At 30.5% G+C, this 15,000-nt stretch overlaps 2 protein-coding genes across 2 annotated transcripts; both read left to right on the forward strand.

Moving 5' to 3' along the window:
* The first annotated feature begins 4,456 nt into the window (after window positions 1–4,456).
* Window positions 4,457–8,401, forward strand: LOC143866434 (uncharacterized). Its single transcript, XM_077375964.1, is given in 4 exon segments — window positions 4,457–5,600; window positions 5,659–6,191; window positions 7,262–7,778; window positions 7,860–8,401. Coding segments are annotated over 4 exon segments (2,736 nt in total).
* Window positions 8,402–10,070: 1,669 nt separating this feature from the next.
* Window positions 10,071–11,933, forward strand: LOC143866438 (NADH-plastoquinone oxidoreductase subunit). The gene is made up of 2 exons (XM_077375966.1): window positions 10,071–10,307; window positions 10,398–11,933. The coding sequence occupies exons 1-2, from the start codon at window positions 10,071–10,073 to the stop codon at window positions 11,931–11,933; spliced, it is 1,773 nt and encodes a 590-aa protein (XP_077232081.1).
* The last annotated feature ends 3,067 nt before the right edge of the window (window positions 11,934–15,000 follow it).

Here is a 15,000-nt window from a genome sequence, read left to right on the forward strand (position 1 = left end):
GAATTTATAAATAGAATTGAGGCTTTAGAGACAGTATTTCTTTCTCTAAATATACTTGAAACAAAAACTAGATTGTCTAATGCTGATACTAAAAACAAAAAGAATTTCCTAGTTAAATTGTGTAATGCTGAGACTAAAAATAAAAATAATTGTCTAGTTAAAATGTATGACCCCTTTTTGAATGGGATGTATCGTGGAAGAATGAAGAAAAATTTTTATTTTTCAATCATAAATGAAACTTCGATAGAAAATTGCACAGAAACATCTGAACTAAATAAAATTCATGATATCCTTCTTCCCTTTCCTAATTCTCCAGAATATGAACAAAAAATCGAAGGATCAGAAAAAAAACAAGTAAAAATTGATTCAAATAATAGATTAAAGTTTTTATTGAACGGAATTCTAACTAACTCCAAGCGTGAAAAAAAATCTATTGGAATAAATGAAATAAGTAAAAAAACACCTCGATGGTCATACAAATTAATCAACGAGTTGGAACAACATTTTAAAAAACGACGAAAAGAACAAGGCATAATGCAAGGGCTCGATCACCAGCTTCGAACAAGAAGATTTAAACGTATAGCTTTTTTAACTCGTTCCAAACGAAGTTTTAAGAAGTCTCAATTCAAGAATTATAATCTTTATAGAAAATTTAATAGAGATTCGGGTTTTATAAGTTATTTAGAAGAACCAGATTTTCGTCGAGCCATAATCAAAGGATCTATGCGCATTCAAAGGCGTAAAATGGTTATTTGGGGACCGTCTCAAGGAAATCCCCATTCCCCCCTTTTTTTGGAAAAAATGGAAGATTTTCCTTTTCCTATATCCGACTTAATGAAACTTTTTTTAAATCTTAGAAACTGGTTCGGTAAAAAATCAGAATTCGAAATTTTAGATCAACAATTCCAAATAAAAAAAAACAACCAAGAAGACGCAATAGAATTCTGGGAGAACATTCCATATGCACAAAAATCAAGAAGTGTTCTGTTACTAGCTCAATCAATTTTTAGAAGATATATTAAATTACCCTTATTGATAATAGTTAAGAATATTGGCCTTATTTTATTACGGCAATCTCCGGAATGGTATGAGGATTTCCAAGATTGGAATAGAGAAATTTATCTAAAGTGCAACTATAATGGTCTTCAATTCTCCAAAACAGAATTTCCTAAAAATTGGTTAAGAGAGGGTTTTCAGATAAAAATACTATATCCTTTTCATTTGAAACCTTGGAACAGATCTAAGCTACGACTTTATGATAGAGATCGAAAGCAACAAGATGATTTTGATTCTTGTTTTTTAACCGTTTTAGGAATGGAAACGGAATATCCTTTTGGTCCTCCTCGAAAAACACCTTCCCTTTTTGAACCCATTTTAAAAGATATAGACTATAAAGTCGAAATCAGAAAATTAAATTTTCGAGTTCGAAGAGTTTTAAAAAAAATAACAAAGAAAGAAGCAAAAGCCTTTTTGTTTGTAAAAAAAAAAATAAAAGAACTTTTAAAAGGAAAGAAAATTCCATTATTTATATCGAGAGAAATATATGAATCAAGTGAAACTCAAACGAAAAAGGATTCTCTAATCAGCAATAAAATAATTAATGAATCATTTAGTAAAAATAGATCTACAGGTTGGACAAATTTTTCAAAAGCAGAAGAAGAAATAAAAGATAGAATTGATAGAAGAAACACAATTAGAAATCAAATAGAAAAAAAAAAAATAAATAAAAAGAATAATGGAGAATCACTCCCAAAAATTTGGAAAATATTAAAAAGAAAAAATATTGAATTAATAGTTAAATTTTTCATTGAAAAAATATACCTAGATATATTTCTCTGTATCATTAATATGCGCAGAATAGCTCTACAACTTTTTTTGGAATCAACCAAAAAAATTCTTGAGAAATACATTCACAACAATCAAACAAATCAAGAAGGGATTAATAAAATAAAACAAAATAAAATTGACTTGATTTCGCCTATGACTATAAAGGCTTTTGATAATCTTAGAAAAAATAAGCGGAAGTCACATATTTTTTTTGATTTATCTTACTTGTCACAAAAATATGTATTTTTTAAATTATCACAAACCCAAGTTATTAACTTCAATAAGTTAAGATCTATTCTTCAATATAATGGACCATCTTTTTTTATTAAGAATGAAATTAAGGATTTTTTTGGAAGACAAGGAATATTTGATTCCGAAATAAGACATAAGAAACTTCAAAATTATGGAATGAATCCATGGAAAAACTGGTTAAGAGGTCATTATCAATACGATTTATCTAAGATTACATGGTCTAGATTAGTTCCACAAAAATGGCGAAATGGAATAAATCAATGCCATACGTCTCAAAATAAGGATTTAAGGAAATGGTATTTCTATGAAAAGGACCAATTATTTGATTACAAAAAAAAACCAAATTCAAAAGTATATTTATTACCAAATAAAGAAGATAATTTTCAAAAAAACTATAGATATGATCTTTTATCATATAAATATATTCATTCTGAAACTAAGAAGAAATCCTATATTTATAGATCATTATTAGAAACAAATAAGAAGCAAGAAAATTCCAGCAGAAATAAAGAATTTAACATACTCAAGAATATTCCTATCAAGAATTATCTAGGAAAAAGTGATATTATATATATGGAAAAAAATACAGATAGAAAATATTTGAATTGGAAATTGAATACAAATATTCAAGTTGAACCTAATAAGGACAAAATAAGGGATAAAATTCATATTTTTTATCTTCCAATTGATTCAAATTCCGAAATCAATTACAAAAAAGTCTTTTTTGATTGGATGGGAATGTCTTTTGATTGGATGGGAATGAATGAAAAATTCTTAATCTTAAATCGCCTCATATCGAATCCGAAAAATTTTTTATTTCCAGAGTTTGTGATACTTTATCATAAATATAAAGAGAAACCTTGGTTTATCCCAAGCAACTTACTTCTTTTTAATTTGAATAGAAATCCAAATTTTAGTGAAAATCAAAATATCAAGAGAAAGCAAGAGGAGAATGAGGATTTTTTAAAATTTAGCCCATCAAATTCAAAACAATATTTTGAATTAAAGAATCAAAACAATATCGAAGAATATTTTTTAGAATCTATTGAAAAACTAAAAATATTCCTTAAAAGAGATTTTCCTTTTCAATTAAGATGGACTGGACGTTTGAATCAATTGAATCAAAAAATGATGAATAATATCCAGATATATGGCCTCCTGGTTAGCCTCATAAATGTAAGAAAAATTACTATATCCTATATTCAAAGGAAAGAAATGAATCTGGATATAATGAGGAGGCGTTTAAATCTTACACAATTAACGAAAAAGGGAATATTAATTATGGAACCTGCCCGTCTATCTGTAAAAAATGACGGACAGTTTCTTATGTATCAAATCATAGGTATTTCATTGGTTCATAAAAGTAAGCAACAGAGTAATCAAAGATACCGAAACCCCAAAAACGTTGCTAAGAATAATTTTGATGAATCCATTTCAAGACATAAAAGAAAAACTTTAAATGTAAACAAAAATAATTATGATTTGCTTGTTCCTGAAAAAATTTTATCATCTAGACGTCGTAGAGAATTGAGAATTCTAATTTCTTTCAATTTGAATTTAAAGAATCAGAATGCTGTGCATAAAAATAAATTATTTTGCAAGGAGAACAAGATAAAAAACTGGAGTCAATTTTTGGATGAAAGTAAAAATTTGGATAGAAAAAAAAATGAATTAATTCAATTAAAGTTCTTTTTTTGGCCTAATTATCGATTAGAAGATTTAGCTTGTATGAATCGCTATTGGTTTGATACGAATAATGGGAGCCGTTTGAGTATGTTAAGGATATATATGTATCCCTGATTTAAAATTTTGATTTTCCTATATATTCTGTTGTTCTATTCTATCAATCATATTTTTTTCATTTTTCTATTGATTAATCTTAATTGATAAAATAAGAAATATATAAAGAAATTATGATTATTGTGTATACTAAATTAAAATTTCTGACATTATTATTACTGATCAATAAAATAAATATCTGTAAAAAGGGGAGTGCGAAATTCTTTTATGGTAAAAAATTCATTTATTTCAATTATTTTGCAAGAACAAGAAGAAAACAAAGAAAACAGAGGATCTGTTGAATTTCAAGTAGTAAGTTTCACCAATAAAATACGGAGACTTACTTCACATTTGGAATTGCACAAAAAAGACTATTTATCTCAGAGAGGTCTGCGGAAAATTCTGGGAAAACGTCAACGCTTGCTGGCTTATTTGTCAAAAAAAGATAGACCACGTTATAAAGAATTAATAGGGCAGTTGGGTATTCGAGAAAGAAAAACTCGTTAATTTGAAGAGTTAGTTTTAATTATTCGCTTAAAGTTTGATTAACTTCTTTTCGCTTTCAGCAATTCATGGAAGAATGAATCAGGAAAAACCTATGACTGTACCAGCTAGAAAAGACCTCATGATAGTCAATATGGGACCTCACCACCCATCAATGCATGGTGTTCTTCGACTCATTGTTACTCTAGATGGTGAAGATGTTATTGACTGTGAACCAATATTGGGTTATTTACACAGAGGTATGGAAAAAATTGCGGAAAATCGAACAATTATACAATATTTGCCTTATGTAACACGTTGGGATTATTTAGCTACTATGTTCACAGAAGCAATAACTGTAAATGGGCCAGAGCAATTAGGCAATATTCAAGTCCCTAAAAGGGCCAGTTATATCAGAGTCATTATGTTGGAGTTAAGTCGTATAGCTTCACATTTGTTATGGCTTGGCCCTTTTATGGCAGATATTGGGGCACAGACTCCCTTCTTCTATATTTTTCGAGAAAGAGAATTGATATATGATCTATTCGAAGCTGCCACCGGTATGCGAATGATGCACAATTTTTTTCGTATTGGCGGAGTTGCTGCTGATTTACCTCATGGCTGGATAGATAAATGTTTGGATTTTTGCGATTATTTTTTAACAGGAATTGCTGAATATCAAAAGCTTATTACACGGAATCCCATTTTTTTAGAACGAGTTGAAGGAGTAGGCATTATTGGTGGAGAGGAAGCAATAAATTGGGGTTTGTCGGGACCAATGCTACGAGCTTCCGGAATACAATGGGATCTTCGTAAAGTTGATCATTATGAGTGTTACGACGAATTTGATTGGGAAGTCCAATGGCAAAAAGAGGGGGATTCATTAGCTCGTTATTTAGTACGAATCAGTGAAATGACAGAATCCATAAAAATTATTCAACAGGCCCTAGAAGGAATTCCTGGAGGGCCCTATGAAAATTTAGAAATACGCCGCTTTGATAGAGTAAAAGATACTGTATGGAATGAGTTTGACTATCGATTCATTAGTAAAAAACCTTCTCCGACTTTTGAATTGTCGAAGCAAGAACTTTATACGAGAGTCGAAGCACCAAAGGGAGAATTGGGAATTTTTCTGATCGGAGATAAGGGTGTTTTTCCTTGGCGATATAAAATTCGTCCCCCGGGGTTTATTAATTTGCAAATTCTTCCTCAGTTAGTTAAAGGAATGAAATTGGCTGATATTATGACGATACTAGGTAGTATAGATATCATTATGGGAGAAGTTGATCGTTAAAATGATAATTGATACAACAGAAGTACAAGCTATCAATTCTTTTTCTAGATTGGAATCCTTAAAAGAGGTCTATGGGATCATATGGATGCTTATCCCTATTTTGACTCTTGTATTAGGAATCACAATAGGTGTACTAGTAATTGTTTGGTTAGAAAGAGAAATATCTGCGGGTATACAACAACGTATTGGTCCTGAATACGCAGGACCATTGGGAATTCTCCAAGCTCTAGCAGATGGTACCAAATTACTTTTCAAAGAGAATCTTCTTCCATCTAGAGGAGATACTCGTTTATTCAGTATTGGACCATCTATAGCAGTCATATCCATTTTATTAAGTTATTTAGTAATTCCGTTTGGTTATCACCTTGTTCTAGCCGATCTCAGTATTGGTGTTTTTTTATGGATTGCTATTTCAAGTATTGCTCCTGTCGGCCTTCTTATGTCAGGATATGGCTCAAATAATAAATATTCTTTTTTAGGTGGTCTACGAGCTGCTGCTCAATCAATTAGTTATGAAATACCATTAACTCTATGTGTGTTATCAATATCTCTACGTGTGATTCGTTAAGACATAAATTTCCGCCAACTTCTTTTCTTTCTAGGAAGGAAGTGTCATGAGTTGAATATATATTTTATTTTTTTCATTATTAGCGGGTTGCTGAAGAAAACCAGATAGTTATATGAGTGAAAGAAACGGCTTAGAAATTTGCAGTAACAGATTGAATCTCATTTCCTATGTACAAGAGTTAAGAAAAGTAAACATAAGTATTAGAGACTGTTTACCCCAAGATTGATTGATTAGTCATCATTACTTGAAGCGGGTTCAAAAGATCAACTTTATGAGGTTTTTACTATCTATTAATAATTAATAATAATTAATTAGCATATTTACCCCAAAGTAGATTTATAAAAATGAGTGGATAGCTAGGAACACTAAGGTACACAAAGGATTCGTAATAGAGATTATGTAAGTGTATTTTTCTGTGTATAAAAAGAATTTTAATTGGGACTTTAAATTGGTAGAAATTATCAAGGAGTACTTCCCAAGATTCCGATCCAGAGTATACTAATATTCACCTATTAAGTAAATAACTATCAAGAACGAAGTAATCCTTTAACTTTGTTTAAGGTCCCCTTTTTTTTGAGAAAGGAGAATAGGAACGAAAAAAATTGAAAGACTGAATGGAATTGCACTAGAAAAAAATATATATATATTTTTTTCTTTCTCTATATATAGATAGAATTCTTGTCATGGTTCGTGAACTAATGCAACGTCTAATTGGATTTCGTAATTGAAAACGTTTGGTTGAAATATCTATTGATATTGTTACAAGAAACATTTTATTCAAGGATTGAGTTATTACTAAACAAAGAAGAATTTAAATTATTAAAAGATAAGATGAATTCAGAAGCACTTTATTATTATAAAAAAATATATATAGCAGACAGAATTCCAGTGTCTAATGGGGACCTTACAATGGATTAAATTTTATCTCTATCTATCCTACAAACATAAAACATATTAAGAAAAAAATAATGGACGGGTCCTTAGATTTATTTGTGACCTTTGAGGAGCCGTATGAGATGAAAATCTCATGTACGGTTCTGCAATAGGGATGGGAACAGTGATGTTATTATCCACTATGATTATCTAACAGTTCAAGTACAGTTGATATAGTTGAAGCGCAGTCAAAATATGGTTTTTGGGGATGGAATTTGTGGCGTCAACCTATAGGGTTTCTGGTTTTTCTAATTTCTTCCCTAGCCGAGTGTGAACGATTACCTTTTGATTTACCAGAAGCAGAAGAAGAATTAGTAGCAGGTTATCAAACCGAATATTCCGGTATCAAATTCGGTTTATTTTACGTTGCTTCATACTTAAATCTACTAGTTTCTTCATTATTTGTAACAGTTCTTTACTTGGGGGGTTGGAATCTTTCTATTCCGTACATATTTGTTCCTGAGCTTTTTGAAATTACTAAAAAGGGTAGAGTCTTTGGAACAATAATAGGTATCTTTATTACATTAGCTAAAACTTATTTGTTCTTGTTCATTTCTATCGCAACAAGATGGACTTTACCGAGGCTGAGAATGGACCAATTATTAAATCTTGGATGGAAATTTCTTTTACCTATTTCTCTAGGTAATTTATTATTAACAACTTCTTCCCAACTTCTTTCACTGTAAAAAAATACTTCTATATTCATGACTTGTCTCAAACAAGAGAAAGAAATAAGTATCCTATTTTTTATAAATATTCACGCTATGTTCCCTATGGTAACGGAGTTCATGAATTATGGACAACAAACAGTACGAGCCGCAAGGTATATTGGTCAAGGTTTCATGATTACCTTATCACACGCGAATCGTTTACCTGTAACTATTCAATACCCCTACGAAAAATTGATTACATCCGAGCGTTTCCGCGGACGAATCCACTTTGAATTTGATAAATGCATTGCTTGTGAAGTATGTGTTCGTGTATGTCCTATAGATTTGCCCGTTGTTGATTGGAAATTGGAAACTGATATTAGAAAGAAACGATTGCTTAATTACAGTATTGATTTTGGAATATGTATATTTTGTGGTAATTGCGTTGAGTATTGTCCAACAAATTGTTTATCAATGACTGAAGAATATGAACTTTCTACTTATGATCGTCACGAATTGAATTATAATCAAATTGCTTTGGGTCGTTTACCAATGTCAGTAATTGACGATTACACAATTCGAACAATTTTAAATTTGCCTGAAATAAAAACTTAAGAACTCATTTTGATCTAAAGGAATTCCTATTTTTGTTTGTTGAATAACTACAATTATATTCAGAATTCTATTTATCTATTTATTAGGCGACGAGAATCCCGTTGTAATATATTTTATATTAATATTAAAATTTAAAATATATTTCGATAGTTTATATTGAATTGATAATTTATAGATTCAAATTATTCTTTCGAGAGATTAGGCCAATATCCATCAATCCATATCCATGAAAATGGAATTTATTTAATTTAATAATTAATTTTAAGAACTATTGTAACAAAGTAGAGTTACTTATTTTTTCCTGACCGGGTCAATAAAGTTATGAAAGATTTTTATTTATTTATTTCTTATTTTATATATAATGGATTTACCTGGACTAATACATGATTTTCTTTTAGTCTTTCTGGGATTGGGTCTTATATTAGGGAGTCTGGGAGTAGTATTACTTCCCAATCCTATTTATTCTGCCTTTTCATTGGGATTGGTTTTTGTTTGTATATCTTTATTCTATATTCTATCGAACTCGCATTTTGTAGCTGCTGCGCAGCTCCTTATTTACGTAGGAGCCATAAATGTTTTAATCATTTTTGCTGTGATGTTCATAAATGGTTCAGAATATTCCAAAGATTTCCAGCTTTGGACCGTGGGAGATGGAGTAACTTCCGTAGTCTGTACAAGTATTTTTTTTTCACTAATTACTACTATTCCAGATACGTCATGGTACGGGATTATTTGGACTACAAAAGCAAACCAGATTATAGAGCAAGATCTGATAAGTAATAGTCAACAAATTGGGATTCATTTATCAACAGATTTTTTTCTTCCGTTTGAATTCATTTCAATAATTCTTTTAGTTGCGTTAATTGGCGCAATTGCTGTAGCTCGTCAATAATAACTCTTTAGAACTCGAAAAAAAATAACTCTTTAGAATTGGAAAAATCTTGTTATGAGCTATCACATGTATTTTCTTTTTTCTATTTGACTTTGTATATAATTATTAGTTCGATATATTCCCAATATATTCCCTTATTGCATCGCATTACTCGTTATATTCTAGTCAATCCAATTGGTTAAATTGTTGTTCATATTGAAATGAATCGAGATTGATAAGGAGTTGGTTAATGATGCTCGAACATGTACTTGTTTTGAGTGCCTATTTATTTTCTGTCGGTCTATATGGATTGATTACAAGTCGAAATATGGTTAGGGCTCTTATGTGTCTTGAACTTATATTAAATGCGGTTAATCTCAACTTTGTAACATTTTCCGATTTTTTTGATAGTCGTCAATTAAAAGGAGCCATTTTCTCCATTTTTGTTATAGCTATTGCAGCTGCTGAAGCCGCTATTGGACTCGCTATTGTTTCATCAATTTATCGTAACAGAAAATCAACTCGTATAAATCAATCAAATTTGTTGAATAAGTAATAGTATCATAGAAATTAGAATTTGAATAAATTTATTCAAATTAGCATGTCTGCCACGTAAGGTATGATCATGTTATCACAAATATAAGAAATCAAAGTATTTTGGCACTGTCAATCCAGAAGTAGATTAATAAAAAAATTCAGGGAACTCATCGATTCATCTAGTACTAGTATTTAAATATATAATTCATTTATAAATTTACTAGATTGAAACTTTATCACGTTCAAAAATGGATAGATCCAATGTCGCATTCAGTAAAGATTTATGATACATGTATTGGGTGTACTCAATGTGTCCGAGCCTGTCCCACAGATGTATTAGAAATGATACCATGGGACGGATGTAAAGCCAAACAAATAGCTTCTGCTCCAAGAACAGAGGATTGTGTCGGTTGTAAGAGATGTGAATCCGCCTGCCCAACAGATTTCTTGAGTGTTCGAGTTTATTTATGGCATGAAACCACCCGCAGCATGGGTATAGCTTATTAATACGTTACAGAAACCCCTACTTGAGTCCATTTTTTTTACCGCCAAAACCTGTGCCCAAAAATACCTTATTTTTGGGCACAGGTTTTTCTGGTCCAAGTGTATCTTGTCTTTACCACGAACAACTTTCCTTGGTTAACAATAATTGTAGTTTTACCAATATTTGCGGGTTCCTTAATTTTCTTTCTTCCACATAAAGGAAATAGGACAATTAGATGGTATACTATATGCATATGTATGTTAGAACTTCTTCTAACAACCTATGCATTCTGTTATCATTTTCAATTTGATGATCCATTAATACAATTAGTAGAGGACTATAAATGGATCAGTTTTTTCGATTTCCGTTGGAAATTGGGAATAGATGGACTGTCTATAGGACCCGTTTTATTAACAGGATTTATCACTACTTTAGCGACTTTAGCGGCCTGGCCTGTTACTCGGGATTCTCGATTATTCCATTTCTTGATGTTAGCAATGTACAGTGGTCAAATAGGATCATTTTCTTCTCGGGACCTTTTACTTTTTTTCATCATGTGGGAATTAGAATTAATTCCGGTTTATCTACTTCTATGCATGTGGGGAGGAAAGAAACGTCTCTACTCAGCCACAAAATTTATTTTGTACACGGCCGGAGGTTCCATTTTTCTTTTAATGGGAGTTCTGGGTGTCGGGTTATATGGTTCTAATGAACCAACATTAAATTTTGAAACATCAGTTAATCAGTCATATCCTGTGGCTTTGGAAATAATATTCTATATTGGATTTTTTATTGCTTTTGCTGTCAAATTACCTATTCTACCCCTACATACATGGTTACCAGATACCCACGGAGAGGCACATTACAGTACTTGTATGCTTCTAGCCGGAATTTTATTAAAAATGGGAGCGTATGGATTGATTCGGATTAATATGGAATTATTACCACACGCTCATTCTATATTTTCTCCTTGGTTGATGATAGTAGGCACAATACAAATAATCTATGCAGCTTCAACATCTCCCGGCCAACGTAATTTAAAAAAAAGAATAGCCTATTCCTCGGTATCTCATATGGGTTTCATACTTATAGGAATTGCTTCTATAACCGATACGGGACTCAATGGAGCTATTTTACAAATAATATCTCATGGCTTTATTGGTGCTGCACTTTTTTTCTTAGCAGGAACAAGTTATGATAGAATACGTCTTGTTTATCTCGACGAAATGGGCGGAGTAGCTATCCCCATGCCAAAAATATTTACGATGTTCAGTAGCTTTTCCATGGCTTCGCTTGCATTACCGGGTATGAGTGGTTTTGTTGCAGAAGTGATAGTCTTTTTAGGAATAATTACCAGCCAAAAGTATCTTTTAATGCCCAAAATTGCCATCACTTTTGTAATGGCAATTGGAATGATATTAACTCCTATTTATTTATTATCTATGTCACGTCAGATGTTCTATGGATACAAGTTATTTAATACTACAAACTCTTTTGTTTTTGATTCTGGACCGCGCGAGTTATTTGTTTCCATCTCCATTTTTCTACCAGTAATAGGTATTGGTATGTATCCCGATTTTGTTCTTTCACTATCAGTTGACAAGGTTGAAGGTATTCTATCTAATTATTTTTATAGATAGTTTTCTTAAATAAAAAACTCCTATGATTTTTAAGAGTTGGTTGGCTAATGAAAAAAATAATAAGGATTTAGATTCTCTTAATTTTTAAATAAAGTAAAAACAAAATATGAATTTGAATTTTCGCCCAATATACTTGGTCTTTGTGAGAACCATGTGAATCAAGTAGTGTAGTGATTCACGTGGTTCTCGCCGGTTGACACAAGGTGTTTTATATACTTTATATACACCGTATTGTACGTACTCTGTTTGTATTCGTAAGAACTTTTATTGAATTTAACTAGAGGTTAACGTAAATGAACCATAACTATGTAGGCCTATTCCTAATAGATTGACCCCAAAATAGCATATCCAAATTATAAGAAAGCCTAGAGTCGCCACAATTGCGGAATTTGCCCCCTGCAAATTTTTATTTGTTCGAGTATGCAAATAAATAGCGAATACGATCCAAGTAATAAAGGCCCAAGTTTCCTTTGGATCCCAACTCCAATACGAGCCCCATGCTTCATTAGCCCATACTGCTCCTGAAAGAATACCTATAGTTAAAAAGATAAACCCTAGGCTAATCACACGATAACTCCAATAATCTAATTGTTGAATCAATTGGGCCTTATAATAATTCTTAGCAGAAAAAAAAGAAGCTCGTTTAAAAATATTGTTTCTTTCATTCTTGTATTGGATTTCACCAAATGAAAATGACTCATTTAATTTTAATAAATCATTACTTTTAGAACTATAAAAAATATTTCGAAATGTAATGACTAGAAGTGCTACTGATAATAATGATCCACAAAGCAGAGCCGCATAGCTTAATATCATCATACTTACGTGCATTATTAACCACTCCGATTGTAGAGCGGGTACTAATATTGCGGGTTTTTGTATTTCATTTAAAAGACCTGAAGTAGCAAAGCCTTGGGTAAAAATAGTACTTGAGGCAGTTATTGTGGTTAAATAATTTTTTCTTTTTTTGAAATAAGGCACTATGTGAATCAGGGAGAAACTCCATGAAAGAAAAATTAATGATTCATATAAATCACTTAGTGGGAAATGGCCCGAATAAATCCAACGAGTGGTTAATAATCCTGTTAGACATAAAAAAGTAGCTATCATCCCCCTTTCTGACGAATCATATGGTTTTATGATTTCATTGCCCAATAAGGTTATCAAATGAATTGTAATTACAATTGAAACAATAGAAAAGGAAATATGAGTTAGTATATGCTCTAAAGTTGAAAATATCATAAAAAAAAAAATAAGAGGGAATCCCCTATATTAATTAAGAAATATAAAATGGGAATTTTATTTATTTTTATTATAGGATCTATTGGATCTCTTTTAGAAGATGGCATGCCGCCACTCGGACTCGAACCGAGATGCTCTAGCACTGCTTCCTAAGAGCAGCGTGTCTACCGATTTCACCATAGCGGCTTGCTCGAACTCATAATAGCCTATTTATATTCAATAGTCGAGATTGAACAAGTCAATTCAATAAAATAAGTTTTTTTAGTAAATATTCAAATTGATAAAAAAAACAAGTTCAAAAGTCAATTTGAAGGTTCATTAGTTTCATTTATTTTCCTTTAGGGTGTCCGGTTTATTTATTTTAAGGCTTTGACCTAGTTTATCCTATTCTAAAAAAACTCTTGCAACTAGATAATTATTTACATAGAATAGATAGAATAATTTTTTTTTTACTTTTATGTCATTATTTCTGGTTTATCTGATTTCAAAATTTGAGACAAAAATAAATTTTCTAAATGAATCCAAAATAGGCATATTTTGGATTACTCCAAATTGACGCATTATTTGTACATATACATATATACATATAACATATAATATCTCAACAATTAAGTTCTTTTTATGTTAAATACATTACATAATACATATAGTAAATACAATAAAGTAAGAAGTCAGAAAGTTATCCAAAAATTTTTAACATGAAATCCATTAGTTTCAACAATTAATTAATTTGAACTAAAAATATTATATCTGCCCTTACCGAGAAAGATAAAAATTTTTTTTTGTAAAGGTCGATGGGGAAAAAAAGACTCCCCACCACACCACCAAAATTTGAGTGAAAATATACTAAAAAAAGAAAAAGAATTTTTTTAGAATTAAGAAAACGTAATAATTCCTCTTTTAGACATCTTATAATCTTATAATAATCTTATAATAAAGAGTCTATTTCATATTGATTAGAATAGGGACTAACAATTGTTAATTTTATATTCACTTTGAAATTCACAAATTATTCCAATATTTTAGGACTTATTTGTTTGTCGTACAAAAAAACTTTTTGAATTCCCGGTAGAAAGAGATTTCCCTAATGACAAAGCTTTTAACGCTGCCAAATATCCTTTCCTTTTCCAAATATTTTTACGGATACGCTTTTTTGATATCGAAGTACGTTTTTTTGGAACTGCCATTTTAAAATGAAGAAGTTACTCATTGTTATAGTTGGATGTGAAAGACATCTATTGTTCAAAACAAATTCTTATTTCTTATTCATTATCTATTTTTTCTCTAAATAAGATTCAAAATAAATATAGATATGTCAAAGATCCGTGAAAATTGGATTAAAAATTACTCGAAATAACAAAATTTTGATTCCAGACACTATTCGTAAAACCTAATTTTTTTCGTTTGGAACTTTTAGTTCTCATTGTTTATCTCTCAGAGTTATATCTTTAGAATCTGCTATGGCATAGAAATCAAATCAATAAAAAACCTAAACGACTTTTTTTTGTTATTCTATACTTTATTTACATGTAAATGTAATAAAATACTTCAAAGGCTTGTAAATTTTTGCCTAATAAATTGAGTTTTTTAGTTTTGATAAAAAATACACCTAAATTCAATTTTAAAATTCGAGTGAGACTAGTAATAAATCTGTTAAAGGATATGTGGTTTGATAAAAAATATCTCAGTCATTTTTTATCCTTTCTCGATAAAAAAGTTCATTTTAGATCTATAATCTTCTAAAATTTACTAATAAATTGAAATGGAAAACAATGAATCCCATAATGAATTAGTTAATGAGTTAAAATAAACTAACTAATTTTTA

This window comes from Tasmannia lanceolata, unplaced genomic scaffold, assembly GCF_043159265.1.
Source record: "Tasmannia lanceolata isolate RefF3 unplaced genomic scaffold, GAP_Taslan_0.1 ptg000130l, whole genome shotgun sequence".
NCBI lineage: Eukaryota > Viridiplantae > Streptophyta > Magnoliopsida > Canellales > Winteraceae > Tasmannia > Tasmannia lanceolata.

Coding starts and splice junctions, on each gene's coding strand:
- LOC143866438 (XM_077375966.1), top strand. CDS start 10,071: ATGTCGCATTCAGTAAAGATTTATGATACATGTATTGGGTGTACTCAA. Junction 10,308..10,397: donor CCACCCGCAGCATGGGTATA/GCTTATTAATAC, acceptor TTTTGGGCACAG/GTTTTTCTGGTCCAAGTGTA.